This window comes from Macaca mulatta, chromosome 2, assembly GCF_049350105.2.
Source record: "Macaca mulatta isolate MMU2019108-1 chromosome 2, T2T-MMU8v2.0, whole genome shotgun sequence".
Lineage (NCBI taxonomy): Eukaryota > Metazoa > Chordata > Mammalia > Primates > Cercopithecidae > Macaca > Macaca mulatta.
The window spans coordinates 56,005,627-56,026,060 of record NC_133407.1 but is presented as its reverse complement, the minus strand read 5'-3'; the positions used below and the strand labels follow the sequence as shown (position 1 = coordinate 56,026,060).

At 40.2% G+C, this 20,434-nt stretch overlaps 1 protein-coding gene and 1 long non-coding RNA gene across 3 annotated transcripts in view; both read right to left on the bottom strand.

The window, feature by feature from the left end:
- Window positions 1–19,694, bottom strand: part of LOC144339509 (uncharacterized) — a 28,132-nt gene extending 8,438 nt beyond the window's left edge. Inside the window, exon 1 of the long non-coding RNA XR_013414528.1 lies at window positions 19,517–19,694. This is a non-coding gene — a long non-coding RNA (uncharacterized LOC144339509). The remainder of the gene's footprint in view (window positions 1–19,516) is intronic.
- P2RY1 (purinergic receptor P2Y1) lies at window positions 13,040–19,694 on the bottom strand. 2 transcript variants are annotated; one of them, XM_015131754.3, is made up of 2 exons: window positions 17,884–19,694; window positions 13,040–15,770 (listed from the first exon to the last, which is right to left on the bottom strand). In XM_015131754.3, exon 1 carries the CDS (start codon window positions 19,042–19,044, stop codon window positions 17,923–17,925), a length of 1,122 nt encoding a protein of 373 aa, XP_014987240.1. In that variant the 5' UTR covers window positions 19,045–19,694; the 3' UTR covers window positions 13,040–15,770; window positions 17,884–17,922.
- Window positions 19,695–20,434: the final 740 nt, after the last annotated feature.

Genomic DNA, 20,434 nt, shown 5'->3' with positions numbered 1-20,434 from the left:
AAAATCAGCTGGGCATTTTTGTGTGCGTCTGTTTCAGAGTTCTCTACATGCTCCATTTATTTGTCGATCCCTCTTTCAATACCACACAGTCTTACTTACTATAGCTGTATTGCTGTGTAGTCTTGATTCTTCTCATTTTATCTTTCTTAAAATTGTTGAGCTATTCTAGTTCTTTTGCCATTCTATATAAATTTTTAAATAATAGTGTTTATAGCTATAAAAAAGCTTTCCTGGAATTTTGATAGATTATATTAAACATATGTATCAATTTGAAGGGTATTGACATCTTTACTTGAGTCTTCCAATCCATTAACATAGTATGTCTCCATTTAGTTAGCACTTTGATTTTCTTTCATCAGTTTTGTGTAGTTTAAACATATAAGTCCTGTACATGTTTTGATAAACTTAAAACTAAGTATTTCATTTTCAAGCTAATGTAAATTGTATCATATTTTAAATTTCAGCATCCATTTGTTCACTGTTAATATATAGAAATGCAGTTGATATTTGTATGTTTATCTTGTATCCTGTGACCTTACTGAACTCAATAATAGTTCCTAGACTTTTATTTTGAAGATTCCTTGGGATTTTCTACATGAGCAATCATGTAATCTACAAATAGAGAGACAATTTGTCACTTCCTTTCCAATATTTATGTCTTTTATTTGCTTTTCTTATCTTTATACTGGCCAGAACTTTCAGAATTATGTTGAATAAGAGTGGCAAGAGAGGATGGTTTTGCTTTGATCCCAGTCTTAAAGGAAAATCATTTAGTCTTTCACCAATAAGTATAATTTAAGTTGTAAGTTTTTAATAGACGCTCTGTTTCAAGTTGAGAAAGTTACCCTTTGTTCTTATTTTTTCTAAGTGTTTTTATCATGAATGCATATTGTATTTTCTCAAATGGTTTTACTGAATCAATAGTATGATCATGTGATTTTCTTTTTTTAGACTGTTAATATCATCATTACATAAGTGGATTTTTGAACATTGAATCAGCCTGAGTCCCAGTAACAAATCCCATGTGGCCATGGTAACTCTTTTTATATAGCTGAATTTTATTTGCTAATATTTTGTTAAGAGGTTTTGTGTTACAGATATTTTATATAGTTTACTTTTTTCTTCATTTTATACTCTTTGTCTAGTTTTGGTATCAGAGTAATACTAGTTTTATATAATGAATTGGGAGTTGTTCTCTCCTCTTCTGTTTTTTGGAAGAAGTTATGTAGTCTTGATGTGATTTTTTCTTTAAACATTTGGTTGATTTCTTCAGTGAAACCTACTAGGTTTGGAGATTTACTTTTAAGGGATTTTTAAGTTACAAAATCACTTTTCTTAATAATTACAGGTTTATTCAAATTATTTCATATTGGATGAGTTGTATTAAGTTTATGTTTTCAGAGGAATTCATTTATAAAATTTTATTTCATAAGGAATTTCACCTCTTATGTACATAACTTATCAAATGTTTGTGTGTAAAGTTGTTTGTTGTATTCCTATATTGTCTATTTGATGTCAGGAGGGTCTATACTATATCACTTGCTTCGTTCTTGATGTTGTCATTGTCTTCAATTTTTCTTTTTCAGTCTTAACACAAGTTTCTCAATTTTAGTGGTTTTTAAAAGAGCTATCTCTTTGTTTCACTGATTTTTTTCTGTTGATTATGTGTTTTCAGTTTTACTAATGCTGCTTATATCTTATATTCTTTCCTTTTGATTGTTTTGGATTTATTTTGTTATTTTTCTGAATTCTCGAGTGAGAGCTTAAATTGTTGATTTGAGTCTTTTCCTCTTTTCTAATTAAGAATTTAGTTTTATAAATTCGCTTCTCAGCACTGGTTTAGCACTGCTTTTGCCACTGAAAGTAGGATTCTGGGTTAGTGGTTTTATTTTTCTTTCAGCACTTGAAAAACATTGTGCCACTTCCCTCTGGCCCTATGGTTTTTAATGACAAACAGACCATCTTTCAAATTGCTTTCCCCTATAGTTTAGGTGGTGTTTCTCTTTTGCTGCTTTCCACATTTTTTATCTTTAGTTTTCAAAAGATCACTATAATGAGTCGGTGTAGATCTCCTTCTGCTTCTTCTTTTCGATGTTCTCTTGGGTTTCTGAATCTACAGATTTATGTCTTTTGCCAAATTTGTGAAGTTTTTGGCCATTATTTCTTCAAGTACTTTTTTAGCCCTACCCTCTTTCTCTTCTTCCGGAATTCCAACAGCATGCATGTTAGTTCCTTTGTTAGAATCCCACAGGTCCTTGAGGCTTTGTTCATTTCTTTTTCTAACTTATTTTCATATTGGGTAGTTTCATTGTCCTACTTTCATGTTCACTGATTTTTTCCTTTGTACTGCTACTCTGCTGTTGAGTCCATCTACTGAGAAGTTTGATTTTTTTTTTTTTTTGAGACGGAGTCTTGCTCTATTGCCAGGCTAGAGTGCAGTGGCATGATCTTGGCCTCCTGTAATCTCTGACTTCCTGGTTCAAGCGATTCTCCTGCTTCAGCCTCCCAAGTAGCTGGGATTACAGGCACGTGCCACCACGCCCAGCTAATTTTTGTATTTTTACAAAATTTAGAGACAGGGTTTCAGGGTTTCACCATGTTGCCCAGGATGGTCTCGATCTCCTGACCTAGTGATATGCCACCTCAGCCTCCTAAAGTGCTGGGATTATAGGCGTGAGCCACCACACCCAGCCAAGTTTGACTTTTAAAAAATTTTGGTTATTGTATTTTTCACTTCTAAAATTTCCATTTGTTTCTTCTTTATATATTTTTTTACTGAGATTTTCTACTTCTTTGCTGAAACTGTTTTTTCATCTGTTTCAAGTGTGTTTGTAATTGTTCATTGAAATATTTCTATGATAGATGCATTAAAATATTTGTCAGATAATTCTAACACCCCTGTTATCTCGATGTTGGCATCAGTTGATTGTCTTTTTTTCACTTAGTTTGAAATCTTCCTGGTTTTTGGTATGATGCATGATTTTCTATTGAATCCAAAACACTTTGGATATTCTGTTTTAAGAATCTGAGTCTTATTTAAACTCTGTTTTAGCCAACTTCCTTTGACATGCTCATTACTCCTAGGTGGGAGCCATAGTTTAAGTTCTCTACTCAGCCTCTTTGACACCCACTAGGAGGGCTCCTCATTACTGGTGGTAGGGATGAAAGTTCCAGCTCCCTAGCAGGCCTCCACTGATTCCTCACTAGCTGAAATGGATTGGACTGTCTTGTTACTATTCCCCCTCAGGCCATCTACTGACATCGCAGGAGTGGCCTCTTTCCCACCGTGGGGTAGGAGAAGTCAGGACTCTCTGCTAGCTTTCCACTGATGCTGAAGAGAAAGGTGGGGGTGGGAGGTTAGGCTTTTACAGCCCAACAGGCATTAAAATCCAAAGTTTCTACTTGTCCTTTTCTGATACTACCCTGCAGCAGTCTTAGGTACCTCATTATAGACCGGTGAGGGTGGAAATCCAGGATGCCCACTTGACCTCTGGGAACGGGGGGTAACATTTCTTTCTGAGTTGTTTGGCTGGAGTAGAGCAGTTATTGAAAAGTTTCCTGTTTGATATGCTGCTCCTTCCCAGTTCCTTTGGTTCAAAAGCAGGTGTTGTTGGGGCTTTTTCTGTCTGTGCCCATTGGCATGTTCAGGTTGCTGGTTTCTTCAGTTCCAAGTCTGAGATTTATGAGGCAAAAAGAAAACTCAAGGAACTTACCATCATGCCATTCCTTAGCTCTTGAGATCCATAATTGATTTACTTTCTTCTTTCCATCAACCAGAATCTTCTTGTGTTCATTTCATATAATGTTGAGGGTTTTTAGTTGTACTTAGTAGCAGATATGGGGAAAAGTATGTCTAATCCATCTTCCCAGAAGTAGACGTTTATCTTTCATTCTTTTCTGACTTGTCTATAGGACATTTCCTTTTTGGAAATGGGCCCCATCATCTCTTCAAACTTAACTTGTCCATTTATGGAAATACAAAGAGACCCATGCCTTGACCCTTACCTGAGCCACACCCTGGGTTATGGAGAGAAGATTACAAGAATAATATGTTTGGGTACTCTGAGCCCTTTCTCCGACATGTGATCCAGGGAGACAGAAAACCTCCAAAATAGAAATGACTGTGTGGGATCTAAGGGGATGTTCTAGGAGAACTCACAGGGTACCCCATGCCCATCTCATGCCCCAAGAAAAAAATGCTGTTAGCCTAAGAGGGGTATGGAGTCCACCCAGCAGAAATGAAGGGATTTCTGTGAATAGCCACAGGGGTGACTAAGCAGTACATTGCATAGAGATAGTCCACCTCACATGCTGCCAGCACTGAGAAATGACAATATGGACCAGCATCCCTCATTTCAACAACTTCACCCTGTTATGGACTCCAGTCACAGCTTCAAGAAGAAGGGCAGGGGAATTGAATAAAGTGAAATTAAATTTCTGATAGTTTAGTAGAAAAGAGGCTTAAAATAATTAAGCTGAGCTATGAAAAATAGAGCGATATTTCTTACACAGGGGCTGGAGAGGCTCATACACTATTTTCATGCTTTTTAAACATTCTCCTGCTCCCCTTTCCAGCACCCTATTTCTTGAAGAGTCACTACAATTATTCTTGATTCTCCAGGTAGAACCTCAGTTATCCTAGAATTTTCCTTTCCTTTCCTCCATTGTATGTAGACACCACTGCTAATTATTCCTCCTTAAAAATATTTTGTGTTTCTGCCTCTTACTTTACCACCACCATCATTCTTTGAATGTCATGCTTAGAGCATCAGTGTCTTAGCAGGTCTCCTTGTTCCCTTTGCCAGATCTCCAAACTGTCATTCCCCTGATGTAAAACTTTTCATCGCTTTGTATTGCCTGCTGCAATAATGCAAACCTCTCTGTTTATTCCTTTACAGTGTGGTTTTATTCTGCCTCATTACACTTAATTTCTTCCATCCACTAAACCACAGTGAATCTACTTTCTCCCATTCTTCCTCCCAAGTCCATCCTCATTCCACTAGATTTGCTCATTTTTTCCTTCTCTTTCCCACTTCCCAAAAAAGCAAACCTGGAGTTTCTTCCTTTCTTATCCTTAAATATTAAATCCTATTCCACCTTTCCATCCAAAGTAGTAACAATTTTCTTCATGAATATACTTCCTTAGTGTACCCTAGTTCAAGCAGGCACTTAATTTGAAACAAAACAATTCACAAATGGAGAATAGTAGAGAGTAAATTATATCAAGAAGCAGCTATGAACATAGCTTTTCTCTCTCTCTCTCTCACACACACACACACACACACACAACTTCTTTTCATGGCCTTACCAAATAATTCATCTCTCCATGTGGTTTTTCCAGTATACGGTTTCAGGGTAGTCAGCTTCTTATGTGGTTGCTCAGAGGTCCAAGAGACAATGTTCCAACCAACAAGGCTATATGACCCTTGTTGTATGTGGCTATGATCTAGTATCAGAAGTCATAACATATCACTTCTGCCATATGCTGTTGGCCAAAACAGTCACAAGCCCTCTCAGATTCAACAGGATGGACTGTAGACCCTAACACTTAATGGGGGGAACGACAATGAATTTACAGCCATGTTTTAAAACTACTGCCAAAGCTCTAAATCGCTACCTAAAGCCAACCTATTTCCCTATCCCTGACTCCATCTAAGGACAGACAATCTACCTGAATTATAGAAAAATTTATTGCCAAAGTTCCTACTAAAATGTCAATTATTTCCACCCTGGGATCTTTCTAAAACTTGCCTTTTTAATTTCCATAACAGTATAACATCTTTGGTACAAATTTGCTTGTAAGCAAATTCTGATCTTTTCTTCTCCACTCAGTTCATTCAGCTCCCCTCCCACTTCTAAACTGATCTTTTGATGCTACATCTTACCCTTTCTTTGTATGCATTCTGGAGACACAATTCTTTCCAAAGGAAACTTCTGTAACCCCAACCTTTCCTTACAAAAATCTGCTGACAACTCCCCAATAAATATTTCCCTCAGAACTTGAAACAAAGCTATCATTTGACCCAGCAATCCCATTACTGGGTATCTACCCAAAGGAAAATAAATCATTCTATCAAAAAGACATCTACACTCATGTCTTAATCCCTACACTATTCACAATAAAGATATGGAATCAATGTAGGTGCCCATCAATGGTAGATTGAATAAAGAAAGTGTGATACACATTACACCATGGAATACTACACAGCCATAAAAGAGAATGAAATCATGTCTTCCGCAGCAACATGGATGCAGTTGGAGGCCACAATCCTAAGCAAATTAATGCAGGAACAGAAAACCAAATGCTGCATGTTCTCACTTACAGGCAGGAGCTAAACATTGAGCACACATAGACATAAATATGAGAATAATAGACTCTGTGAACTACATATTTGTCAGTTTTCACACTGCTGATGAAGATATACCTAGGACTGGGTAAATTGTAAAGAAAAAGAGGTTTAAGGACTTAAAGTTTCATATGGCTGGGGAGGACTCACAATCATGGCAGAAGTCAAGGAGGAGCAAGTCATGTCTTACATGGATGACAGCAGGCAAAGAGAGAGCTTATGTGGGGAACTCTCATTTTTAAAACCACCAGATCTCATGAGACATATTCACTATCACAAGAACAGCATGGGAAAGACCCACACCCATGATTCCATTACATCCCACCAGGTTCCTTACACAACATGTGGGAATTCAAGATGAGATTTGGGTGGGGACACAGCCAAACCATATCATTCTGCCCCTGGCCACTTCCAAATCTTATGTCCTCACATTTCAAAACTAATCATGCCTTCCCAACAGTCCCCCAAAGTCTTAACCCATTTTGGTATTAACTCAAATGTCCACAGTCCAAAGTCTCATCTGAGACAAGTCCCTTCTGCCTATGAGCCTGTAAAATCAAAAGCAAGTTAGTTACTTCCTAGACACAATGGTGGTATAGGCATTGGGTAAATACAGCCATTCCAAATGGGAGAAATTGGCCAAAACAAAGGGGCTACAGGACCCATACAAGTCTGAAATCCAGCAAGGCAGTTAAATCTTAAAGCTCCAAAGCTCTCTCCTTTGACTCCATGTCCCACATCCAGGTCACACTGATGCAAAAGCAAAAGGTGAATTCTCACAGTCTTGGGCAGCTCCGTCCCTGTGGCTTTGCAGGGTACAGCTTCCCTCCTGGCTGCTTTCATGGGCTGGCGTTGAGTGTCTGCAGCTTTTCCAGGTGCACAGTGGAAGCTGTCAGTGGATCTACCATTCTGGGGTCTGGAGGACAGTGACCCTCTTCTCACAGCTCCAATAGGTGGTGCCCCAGTAGGCACTCTGTGTGGGGGATCTGACCCCATATTTCCCTTCCACACTGCCCTAGCAGAGGTTTTCCATGAAGATCTCACCCCTGTAGCAACCTTCTGCCTGGACATCCAGGTGTTTCCAGACATCTTCTGAAATCTAGGAAGAGGTTCCCAAACCCCAGTTGTTGACTTCTGTGCACTCACAGGCTCAACACCACATGGAAGCTGCCAAGGCTTGGGGCTTGCACCCTCTGAAGCCATGGCCCAAGCTCTACACTGGGCCCTTTCAGCCATGGCTGGAGTGGTTGGGACACAGGGTACCAAGTCCCTAGGCTGCACAGGGCAGAGGGACCCTAGACCCAGCCCACAAAACCACTTTTTCCTCCTAGGCCTCTGAGCCTGTGATGGGAGGGGCTGCTGTGAAGACCTCTGACATGCCCTGGAGACACTTTCCCCATTGTCTTGGGGATTAACATTTGGCTAATTGTTACTTATGCAAATTGCTGCAGCTGGCTTGAATTTCTCCTCAGAAAATGGGATTTTCTTTTCTATTGCATTGTGAGGCTGCAAATTCTCCAAACTTCTATGCCCTGCTTCCCTTATAAAACTGAATGTCTTTAACAGCACAAAATCACCTCTTGAATGCTTTGCTGCTTAGAAATTTCTTCTGCCAGATAGCCTAAAGTATCTCTCTCAAGTTCAAAATTCCACAGATCTCTAGGGCAGGGGTAAAATGCCACCAGTCTCTTTGCTAAAACTTAACAAGAGTCACCTTTGCTCCAGTTCCCAACAAGTTCCTCATCTCCCTCTGAGACTCCCCTCAGCCTGGATTTCATTGTCCATATCATTATCAACATTTTGAGCAAAGCCATTCAACAAGTCTCTAGGGAGTTCCAAACTTTCTCACATTTTCCTGTCTTCTTCTGAGTCCTCCAAATTATTCCAACCTCTGCCTGTTACCCAGTTCCAAAGTCGCTTCCACATTTTCGGGTATCTTTTCATACCCAAAAATTTCGGGTATGAATTCTCATACCCGAGAATTGCTTTTCAGCAATGTCTCACTCTACTGGTACCAATTTACTGTATTAATCTGTTTTCACACTGCTGATAAAGATGTACCAGAGACTGGGCAATTTACAAAAAAAAGAGGTTTATTGGACTTACAGTACCATGTGGCTGGGGAGACCTCACAATCATGGCAGAAAGTGAGAGGCACAGCTCAAATGGTGGCAGACAAGAGAGCTTGTACAGGAGAACTCCCATGTTTAAGACCATCAGATCTTGTGAGACTTATTCAATATCATGAGAACAACATAGGAAACATTCACTCCTTTCACCAGGTCTCTCCCACAACGTGTGGGAATTCAAGATGAGATACGGGTGGGGACACAGCCAAACCATATCAGACTACTAGACAGGAGAGGAAGGGAGGGGGGCGTGGGTTGGAAAACTACCTATTGGGTACCATGCTTACTACCTAGATGAAGGGATCTGTACCCCAAACCTCAGCATCACACAACATTCCCATGTAACAAATCTGCACATGTATGCTCTGTATCTAAAAGTCAAAATTAAAATATATTCCCCTCCCTCCTTCTTTCAATAGACACCATGTTTGCTATTTTGCTATTCTTGCACACCAGAAGAGGAACAGGCATTCTTCCAACTTCCCACTGTTTCTTGACATTATTCTTCTACTGCCATGTAAATCTTTTTTTTTTTTTTTTTTTGGCACTAATGCCAACTAGTTCTTGCTAGCTTCCCCCTTACTCAGTGCTCTCCTTCACCAAACTTCAAAATAATTTCCTCTACAAAACCAGTCTTCCTGCTACTCCGTGATCCAAACAATGTCTCAGTCTCACAATTACAGCTCTCCTCTACTCTGATGGCCTTTGCCACCAAGTAACTTCAATACCCACAGCTACCCCTTTCCCAGACTACTGCTTCTCCTTTGTCCTTTTGACATCATCATATACACAAATTTTCAAGTGGAGTTTTTTTGCTTTCTTTGAGCAATTCCTCTTTATCCCTTTTTCTATTTCTAATCTCTCTGCCTCTAGCGACTAACCTATAATCCTCCTTCTCTTACTAAAACACTTCTTCAGTGATCAGTAACAATTACTATTTTTATTAAATGTGCCCTCCAAAACATCAATGTTTTCTAATGTATAAATCCAGCAGACTCTTTTTTGTCCCTTTTGTAACAGGTGACAAAGAAATATCTCTTCCTTAAATTCTCTTTTGAGACTGATTTCCTCAGGAGGGCCGTCCTGGATCATCTATGACAATCCCATCCTGTCTGTCCATCACATCCCTGTTGTTGGTGTTGCTTATAGCTCACTGCTCCCTCCTCCCTTGCTGCCCCTTTTTTCTTCTCTGTCTACATAGACTCCCCAGATAATTGCTTCTATTTCCTTGGTTAACAGCTATTGTTTGCTCACGGATGATTTTCAAACTTTAATCTCTTGCTACTACTCTGCCCTGAATGCTGGAATGTCATTTACAATGACTTACTGTACTTTTCCAGTCGGATATCTTTTAAGTACCTCTATCCTAGCACACATTGCACCCTCTCTACCACCATACTCCTTCCATACTCTCAGGTGGGAGATATTATTAAAACATAATTTGCATGCAAAGAAGAATGGTGGTGACTAGTTTTAAAAGAAAGTAAACAAATATGAAAATTTTAATCCATGTGCTACTAAACTGTTCCGGGCAGGCAGAGTGTAGGGTAGATGCTTATTATCAAGTTCAGGATAGATGCTTATTATCAAGGCTAGTATCTCCAGGGATAGGCAATTCTTTCAGCTGCTCTATCTTACTGGAATTGGTCTTCAAGAATATCATCTTTTTATTCTAATTGTAAGTTCTGCAGGCAACTTTCTGATCCATAATTATATCCTCCTTGAACAAACAGATGTCTTACTGGGACTGAGATATAGTCATTGTATACTCATAAATTGGCAATCTAGTTGGTAAATGATTCTCTCGTCAGTTTGCTTGGTGTGAGTCAGTCCTCTGGAGTTGGTGAACTCTAGGTGAACTGCTAAGATCAAGTTTCTGAATCTGCAAAAGTGAAGATCAGACTCTGGACTGCAGCAACTGAAAATAAACCATGAACTACAGAGGTAACACCCAGATGAAGAGGTCAGAAGATCTTCTTGTAATATATTTTTAATTATACATACTTTGTCTTCTGTGTCTTTGTCCCATAGAGTGCATATCACAGTGCAAAGCATCAAAAAGTTGAATGCTTGCCTGTTATTCAGACCTCAGACATTCAATGGAGTATCCAAAAGAACAATGTTAAATGCACTCAATCTCTCAATCCCACAAAGCCTCCATGGTGTGGAAGAAGACAACAGAAATTACAGAAAAACAATAAGAACAACAATAAAATAGCTAATGGAGTGGCAAAATCCTTAGCAGCCTCAAGAATGGCATACTTTGTATGCTTTGCCTATTCTTCCATTACCCTATGAACTGCATCTAATAATGCCCATTTTATAGTTGAGGAACACACAACAAACAGGGTTTAAATAACTTGTTCAGGTATGCAAGTAGTAAGTGGCAGAGGTGGGCTCAAAGCTAAGGTTTTTTTTTTTTACTGCAAAGCTGCTGTCAAACAGTGAAGTTTTGTTGTTTTGCTGTTAACTCTTCACACCAGAGGAAACAGTATGAAGGTTAAGCTATCAAAGTTTACACAAAGCTGGGGTTTAATGATACTAACTGCAAACAGTCATCCTTAGAGGTAGGCTAAAAGGATGCTTTAGTTTCTTTGGGACTTCAGAAAGGAATATTCAGAAGAAAATAACGTTAAAAGAAAAAAGAACAAGTGCAAGTAGCATAATTAACTATCTTTTCATTTATTTTAAAATAGTTTTGAAAAACAACCTCTTATCCTCTATTCTTTTAATTTTATGCCACTTTTTACTGAGTAGCGGTGAATTTTCAAACTTTTCTGATGATGTCAACAATACAAAATGAAATGTCCACTGCGACCCACGCCACAAATACAGGTAAATATATGTATATGCATCGTGTTGTGTGAGTATGTGTGTGTCTGAAATTAAAACCACAATTACTTACTGAGTTATGGACTCTGATCTATTCTATTTCATTTTGTTAGCATGTCAATCATAACCCATCATATTGATTTCATGACACTTTCATGAGTCAAGACCTACAGTTTGAAAAGTCTTGGGATACGAGAGGAATGTTTTAGAAGTGAGAACGCCACATTCTTTACTAGCTCCACTTTTGAATGTGAATATTTTGTTCTCACCTATAAACCAAGGTGATGGATTTGGATCATTTCCAAGGTCTCTATCTTTTTTAGTCTGTCTTCTTCATGAATTTTCCAGCTTTGCACAGTTGTGATTTCTCCCTATCAGGTAATCAGGAAAGGCAGTGCATTTTTTTCCTCTTTGAAGTACCAACAGCCTCCACTTGCCTCCCATCCCCTGTCCCCCTACCCACTTCCATTCCCAAAGAGTTGCAGTTCTGTCAGCTGCTCAGCCCAGGGGCCTGACTCCATCCGCAGCTGCTGTTAGAACTGTCAGTCCCAGCAGCCATGCTGACTGGGGATGTCAGTCCCCAGGGTCCAGCCCAAGGCAATATAACCTTGCAGGATTAAGCAAGTAAGCACAGTGTTAACATTAACATGGATTTCTAGTGACATCTGTTTTGTCTGTAATGCCCCATCCTATCAGACTTCTAAGCCATAATAGATCTACTTTGAATTTAGGACAAGCTTTTTGTATTTGACAATGGAAGATCTGACCATATTTTGGGGAAAAATTCTAAAATCTCCTAAAGTAAGAAAATAAACTTTTCAGATCATTAAAATCGGAGAGGGAATCAAAATGGATATTAACTTGTAGAGAGAAAAGGGTCTCTGACTTTAACCCCTAAGTGATTTCAAAAATCAAAAGGTGCTCAAAGCTTTAGGGTAAATTCTTAAGTCAGAAAGATAATTATCTCTATATAAATTATATGTATGTACTAAGACACATACACACACACATACATACCTATATGCCCACAGAAAACTCTACTCAAGCTGATGTTAATAAATGAAGATTCCCAAATGGCAAAGTCTGCATAGTACATCTAATTAAGGAGTTAACACTGACTGACACATATCTTAAAGACTGCAAGAAATTTGTATTTTCTACCCACAGGTTTCCCTTATAGAGCACCTATCTCAGCACACAACCAGAGAACCCAACACAGGACCATTGTGCACGTACCTTCTCAACTGAGGGAAAAAAAAGATAATGCTTTAAGCATGCTCCCATTTCATTGTACACTGTTTTCACTGCTGCACAGATACATTTTTTAACAAACCTGGGAGAAGCAGGTGGTGTGTATGCTAATAAATAGAATCCACGAAGAATTATTAGCATAATCACCCCCATAGATTAAAAATTAGGTGAGAAAAAATTACAGCCAACATTTTAAACACACAACACTAGCATGAGAAGCGCACATTAAGGTAGCATGAAGTATTTTACAATAAAAAATTAGCTTACATTCCTATTGACAATATCAAATATTCATAATTTTACCTATCTTGCACTAGGATTCTACCTTTAACATTGTAGTTTTTAGAGCCCAGTCTTCACCTTAAAAAACAGTTAAATTAGTTAAATGTGTTTTACAGTACTTCTCAGTCTGTATATTGTTTGTTAAAGTTTGGCAAAATTTGTGAGTATTAACACTGTAATAACATGGAAGCCATCAAACCATGTTTCATAGTTTTATTGAGTCTTTTTCAGTTTTAATTGTCCATGGTAAGTACAGTTCTAGTGACCACAATTATGAAGCTCTGCTGATACTAAAAATAGCAGATACAAAGTTGGCTGCCATGCCTTACCCACTAAGACACACACACACACACACACACACACACGCACACACACACACAAGGTTTTGCATACTCTTGCATGCAAACAATACTATGCTATTATAGGAAATGTACTTTCCTTTTATTAAAAATACAATTACACACAATTAGTCTGGGTTTTGTTAAGCTACCACTGATTTAGATAAACCTGAGAAAGCTCAAAATATCAAGTAACACTGTTTCCACACCACTCATTCAATGGCACTATCACTCAAAAAGAAATCTAGTTCAATCATCTATATTAAAATCACAGATAATATAAAAATAAACATTTTTTGCTAAAGCACTAAAACATACTATAATTCAAATTCACAAATCTTGATATGTAACATATATTCACCTTCATATTAATTTGTGACGATGTGTATAATACAATGTACAACAGAATAAAAAAACTGTAACAGAATTCAGCAGTCAAATAATATACAATTATCACTATAAAATTTGGAATTTAAGATATCAACTGAACAAAAAAAAAAAAAACAGATTAAAATCAATAGCAATATTGAACTTGCTGGTAGTGTGTTACTTTAAAATTCCATCTCAAAACAATTAAGATTATGCTATCTCACCTTAAGAAGCAGCAACACAAAAAATTAAGCAGAACTAAGCAGCAGAGGCCGGGCACGGTGGCTCACGCCTGTAATCCCAGCGCTTTGGGAGGCCGAGGCGGGCGGATCACGAGGTCAGGAGATAGAGACCCTCTTGGCTAACACAGTGAAACCCCGTCTCTACTAAAAATACAAAAAAATTAGCCGGGCGTGGCGGCGGGCGCCTGTAGTCCCAGCTACTCGGGAGGCTGAGGCAGGAGAATGGCGTGAACCCGGGAGGCGGAGCTTGCAGTGAGCGGAGATCGCGCCACTGCACTCCAGCCTGGGCGAATGAGAGAGACTCCTCGCAAAAAAACAAAAAACAAAAAACAAAAAACAAAAACAAAAACAAACAAAAAAAAAAAAACCAAGCAGCACTGATTATACCAGCTGCCTTTTGCTCTCCCCATCTCCATAAAGATTTTCCTTACACTGTAATGTTGTCTATATAATGCCCATCCCACTTGAGTGCTAAAACATGACAGATCAACTTTAAATGTAAGACAATACTTTTGCATTTGGAAAGGGAAGCTTTGACCGTATTTAGTGACAATACTCTAAACCTCCTGAAAAGACAACAAAAACTTTTATTTAATATATAAAATGTGGACAATACAGACCCCATTTGGCTAAGATATTTTATATTCACTATTGATCTTATGATAGTCTGATACCAAATTGTGTCTATACAGAAAAAAATAAAAAGGCAAACATGCAAAAGCACTTCTAGGGAAAATTAATCACTTGTATCATGAAACATTTTCATATTTTAGACTAAAAAATGTGAAGACTTAAATATTCCAAGATACTGCTATTTGAAAAGCACTGGAATATACAACTCTTATTTATGTATGCATCATATATTTTGTAAAATACACCAGTTTGACACATTAATATTATACATTGCAATAAATATAATTTACATTAGTATATTGGATCTTTCATGAAAGTTTTTCAATCTGTACAACTGAAGGACTGTGAGCTTCTTCAATAAATACTATTACAATAGCTACAACTTGACCAGCAAAGTTTAAGCTTCAATAGATACTAACTAGTATTACATCTTTAAACATTGTCACTAGCCAAATTCCAGCTGCTATAAGCACTGGCATGTATAATATCCAAAGACAGTTTAGTGTCTTGTCTGAGAAGATTGAGACACTTTACAGGTGACAGGTCCACATCATAATCTGTGAAATTTACAAGATTTTTTTTAGCCAAGGAGTGGAATGAAGTCCTGGAAAATACAGTAGCAGATTTCACAGGCTCCTGGCTGTTCAGTTTTCATGCTTTACCATATCCCCCAAAGCCCCAACAATGGATGTCATCCAACTTTTTAATCTATGTGTGGTCTTGGAAGGGTCAACAGTCACACAGCTGGCTGAGTGGCAACATCATGGTTTTAACTCTGAATTCTGACTTGCATGCTATATTTCTTCTTTTTGTCATTTCAATGTAAACACAGATTGATGTTCAAAGAGTCAAAGATACTATTTTGTAAGCAATAAAACATCTTGAATTTGCCATTAAAATATTTTTTTGTGTGAAATTTTGCTAGGTAGTAAGTTCTATAATGTTAGCAGTTCTTTTTTCCAAATGCCAACACATTTCTGCCCTTACTATTAACATACTTCAATCGTCATATGACCTGATCAGTTTTTCAGCCAACAGAGATCACTACCTCATCCTGACCCTCTGTATGTTTTCACCATTTGTACATCTTCCCAGAGGCTTCTTTTGGCCTGGAAGGAGTTAGCAAGATCATTCTTGTACTATGTGGCATGCATTCACATGTCATCAATGTCCATATGTGATGTATGAAGCTAAAGAAGAAACACTTTGGAAAAAAACATGCCAAGTAGTAAACAAGCATTTCTAGACACTGTTCACCTCCTCAGTGGATCCACACTCACAGAATTCTCTGGACGCTGAAACAATGTACTTAACACATACTCTAAATTAAGCTGAGCATCCTGAGACCTAAAAGAAAGAAAACTAAAGTAAATGGTGAAGAAATATTATACAAATGTGTATCATTAGGCTACAAGTTCAAGTCTGGTACAAGTCCTGTAATTTCCATCTTGGTCAGTTTAATGATCTTGATCTTAACAAGGTCAATACAGTAATGACATATTTTAGATTTTGTCTTGTAGGACTCTAAAATGGATGTTATTTGAGCCTGATGAAGTGAGAATTTTGCTAACCCTCTCTTTCCTCAAAACGAGGAGGTGTAGTAGGTGTCTTCTTTATTTGGTTTCTATAATCCTATGCATTAAAACGGAACATGTAAAAAGAATCACTGCTAAGGAAGGCCAAATACAGCTTTTCTTCATTGATCTTAGTGGCCAGAGATTGGGTAAAGTGAAGCTACTTTGAAGGTCTCACAAATCCTCAATCTACATAGGCATTGCAAGAACTGAAATCAAGATCTGAATTTCCTGTCATTATGTTCCACAGAGCACTAAGGTTCTTTCTTGCCTTAACATACAGCCCCATGTTGCTCTACTTGTAAAGTGCTTTCCAACAAGTTATTCCACCATCAGTTGCAAACTCTGATGTTGACTTTATGGGGGCTAGCTTTCAAAACTAAAAATTCCTTTGGCACTGGATTTATTTGTTCGGGATTTTCAATTGCATTATCTCACCTTATTATTCTCATGTAGAAGATGACCATTTCAAGGGCTAGATGTGCAGCAATTCAATATTCATTAAAAATTATTAACACTGTTGAAGCATTTTACAAATTTTTCATTAACACCTGGCAGAGAACAAATATAATGGATAACACTGACCAATAGTCTTCTCTCTATTACTAGTCTGATTAGTACTTTACTTTTCAGTGCTATGGTATCTAGGTACTTTAAGTCTCTATATTTCCCTCTCCATATACATGTTTTTTCTTTAAATATTGAGATGTAAGGTTTATCCAAAGATTATAGCTTCCCATTCTATCAATGCAACCTATACAAATTCCATTTCTTCGTTTCATATCGCATTTTGTGTTTTCAAACACTTAGAGGAAGCAAAAAGAGCCTTCTCCACCATGATTTTAATTTAAACTAAAGCCCTCATTCTAAAATGTCTTCTGCCCACCTCAGTTGCTTCATACATTTGAGAGTATACTTGGAGGCTATGCATTGTGGATGACTGTCAACCTCTCCTTTTCTGAAATACTGTCCTCCTGTCCAACATCCTTCAACTTACTGTTATTTGACTTTCCTCAAACTTTGGTCTGTAATTTGTTTGTGATTCTTAAAATTGTTTTTACAGATGTGAGTGAACACTTGTCCTGGAACACAAACAAAGTCTTCAGGCATTGCACAGCAGTGGGGCAAGTAAATGCTCTTTATCACAAGATATCTAAGAGAGCTCACAGTGTTTAGAAGGAAAATACATGCATTTTAATTATTTTGAATGCATTTCACCAGTACGATAATATATGCAGGCTTTCCCCATCAAACATTTAGCACCCAATATATAATGAGACCTTTTCCAGAAATAACTGGAAAACAATCACTTTTCAGGCTCTTAAATTCATTAACTTTACTTGTCTATTCAATTCCCTAAAGAAACTCAGTCAACTATCATCTATGCTTATAAGACACTGAAAAAGACACCCCGCTCAGAGATCCATTGATGTGATGCTGGATGAACTAATGAGTTTAGTGTTTTGTTATACCATGCTAAATATTTCTGAGAATGTAGATTTTCGTTTTATTCCTATTGTGGATTTTAAAAATCAATAAAGGCTACATAAACCACAAACTCAAGTTGAAGGGGGCTAGTTTTCTTAGAGAAATTACTAATATCAAAAATAGCCCCAGTACTCAGGTGCACACACACTTTAAACAGAAAAGCTTGTAAATTTTAAAGGCCAAAGAGAAAGTAAATGTTTAACTAGGTAGTGCTGTTTTATTACACATACTTCTAATCAGAAAGAAGACAGACTTTGAAAGCAAACCAAGCAAGCTAAGTGTGGATGTGGGCATTTCTACTTCTATTATTTTTTAAACTATTTTCTTGGTTTGATTTTTTCTAAACTGACTAGAAAGTTAAAGAGGGGAAAAGCACTTGATTCTGTTAAGCATCCTACCATATTACAACAGACAGGTGTTTGGAGATTCTTGTGCCTTCACAAGCTTGTATCTCCATTCTGCTTGAACTCAGGTAAAATATTGAGGGTCATGTCTTCACTTTTGGATTGCAAATTTGCCTCACTTCTTCTAGAAGCTTTCCTTGTGGCTCGGGAGAGTCTCCTTCTGAAAGTATCTCCCGCCAAGAAATAGAGAATGGGGTCCACACAACTGTTGAGACTTGCTAGACCTCTTGTCACCTGATATGTGGCATAAACCCTGTCATTGAAAGCACACATTGCTGGGGTCTGAAAGTCAAGCCGGGCTCTCAAGTTCATCGTTTTCATCACATGGAAAGGGATGTAAGACACAGCAAAAACAGTCAGTACAATGATCACCAGGTAAATCGATTTTCTCCTCAGAGGAGAGTTGTCCAGATCTTTGTAAATCAAAGCTCTCACAATTAATCCGTAACAGCCCAGAATCAGCACCAACGGGACACAGAACATGGCCACGGTCGTGCACATGCTGTAGATGAAATAACTTCGCAGGTACTCGTCTGAGGTGGTGTCATAACAGGTGGTGGTTTTGTTTTTGCGGACCCCGGTACCTGAGTAGAATAGGATGGGGGAGATCGCCACCACCACAATGAGCCACACCAGCACGCTGATATAGACCGCGTTCTTCTTTTTGAGCCGGCCCAGGGACTTGAGGGGGTACACCACACCGCTGTACCGGTGGGCACTGATGCATGTCAGAAACAAGATGCTGCCATAGAGGTTCACATGAAAGATGAACCTCTGCAGTTTACACATGGCATCCCCGAAGATCCAGTCTGTTTTATTGAAGTAGTAGAAGATCAGGGCTGGCAGAGTCAGCACGTACAAGAAGTCGGCCAGAGCCAAGTTGAACATGTACACGGAGATGCCGCTCCAGGGCTTCATGTGGAAGACGAACATCCAGATGGCCACGCTGTTGCCCAGGAAGCCGATGATGAACACCAAAATGTAGACAGCCGGCAGGTAGTAAAACTGGAAGCCCGTCTTGGTCAAGGCGCATTTGAACGACGCAGAGACGGCGGCAGTGGAGGCGACCGTGCTGTTCCCCCAGGACGAACCCGGACCGGCCAGGAAGGCAGCGTCCGTCCCGTTGGGGACAGCCGGCCACAGCACCTCGGTCATTCTCTCCTCCTGGACTTAGGCGGCGGCTCCGAGGGGCAGCAGGCGGCGAGAGGGCAGCGGCGGCCAGGGGCGCAGCAAGCATCGGAAAAGCCAGCGAGCGGAAGGGAGCGGGCGAGCTGGATCCCCGCGGGAGGGGGCGCGCAGGGGCTCGCCCACGCCTGCTCTGGCCCCGCGTTCGCCGCGGGCCATGAAATCCGCCCCGGGCCGCCACCGAACTGGGCTATCGGGCAGGCCAGCAACTTCTCCGACCGCTGGCAACGCCGAGCTTACACAACAGGGCGCGCAGGGCACCACCGCGGATAACTTTCCGACTGCGCTTTCCCGAGGGGCCGCGGGTCCGCGCTGCAGAGCGCGCCAGAGGCACAGCGAGGTCAAGCGAAACTCGCTCTGCGGGGATCTCGCATGGGGAGGGTGCTCCCCAGCCTCCTTGGCTCAAAGATCAACTTCATTGGGGCATCTTCCTCCTCCCTACCTTAGAAAAGTGCAGCTCAGCTTCGGGGCGTCTTATCGCTTCCTCCTCCTACCCTGAGCTCAGCTCCTGGCGGCCATCGGAGCGCGCGTGGCCGCAGACTCGTGCGCTGCTGAAGCGCGTCCCGTTCAGCGTCCGCGCAGTTCAGGGGCCCTTCCCCAGGCCCCGCTCTGTCCAGAGTACCGCGGTCAGGCGGGAGAGCTGAGCTCCCGTGAGGGTGGGCGGAGTTTGGGCACCCGGGCGAGTCCGCACTCCGCGGGGAGGCGAGGGGCGTGCCTCCGCCGAGCTCGCCCAGCAGCCAGCCCGCGTCCTCTAGGGTGCAGTGGGAAGCAGGAGGCGTCTACTGGGGAGCAGGTCTCCGCCGAGGCCGAGTGTGTTCAGCCTCTGCCAACACGCTGCTACCGGAGTCGGCGGCGAGGGCGAGGGGTGCGCTCAAAGGTGGCTGCTGGCAGGCGATTGGCCCGCGAGCGCTTCTTCTCTCTTCCGCCAGCTATCTCGGCAAAGTGAAGTTGCTGACACACAGGAAACCCTTCCGACCGCTCAGAGCCTTCTGCCTACAACCCCAGAGCCGACCAGTCCGTGGCAGAAGCCTCTAGGGCCCCCGAGAACCACGCCAGGTGTTTTCAAGCTCCAAGCAGCCAGGAGTCCCTAGCTGGGAACGCCCTGGCATTGCAGAGCACCTAGCTTTGCTGGGACCGGATTTCTGGCACATGCAGGAACCTGCTATTCCAAGAGGGCGCGAGCCTCCAAAGGAATGAGGGTTGGGAGAGGGGTGGAGAAGTCTGTTTCGCCCTTCTTATCGTTTTTATTTTTCTATTACTGTTTTTTTCTTAATTACCCAAATGCTATTAAACCCACGTTATTAGTAACATCAACGTGAGAATTTCCAAAATAGCCTTGTAAAAATATTACTAGTCTATA

Coding starts and splice junctions, on each gene's coding strand:
- P2RY1 (XM_015131754.3), bottom strand. CDS start 19,044: ATGACCGAGGTGCTGTGGCCGGCTGTCCCCAACGGGACGGACGCTGCC.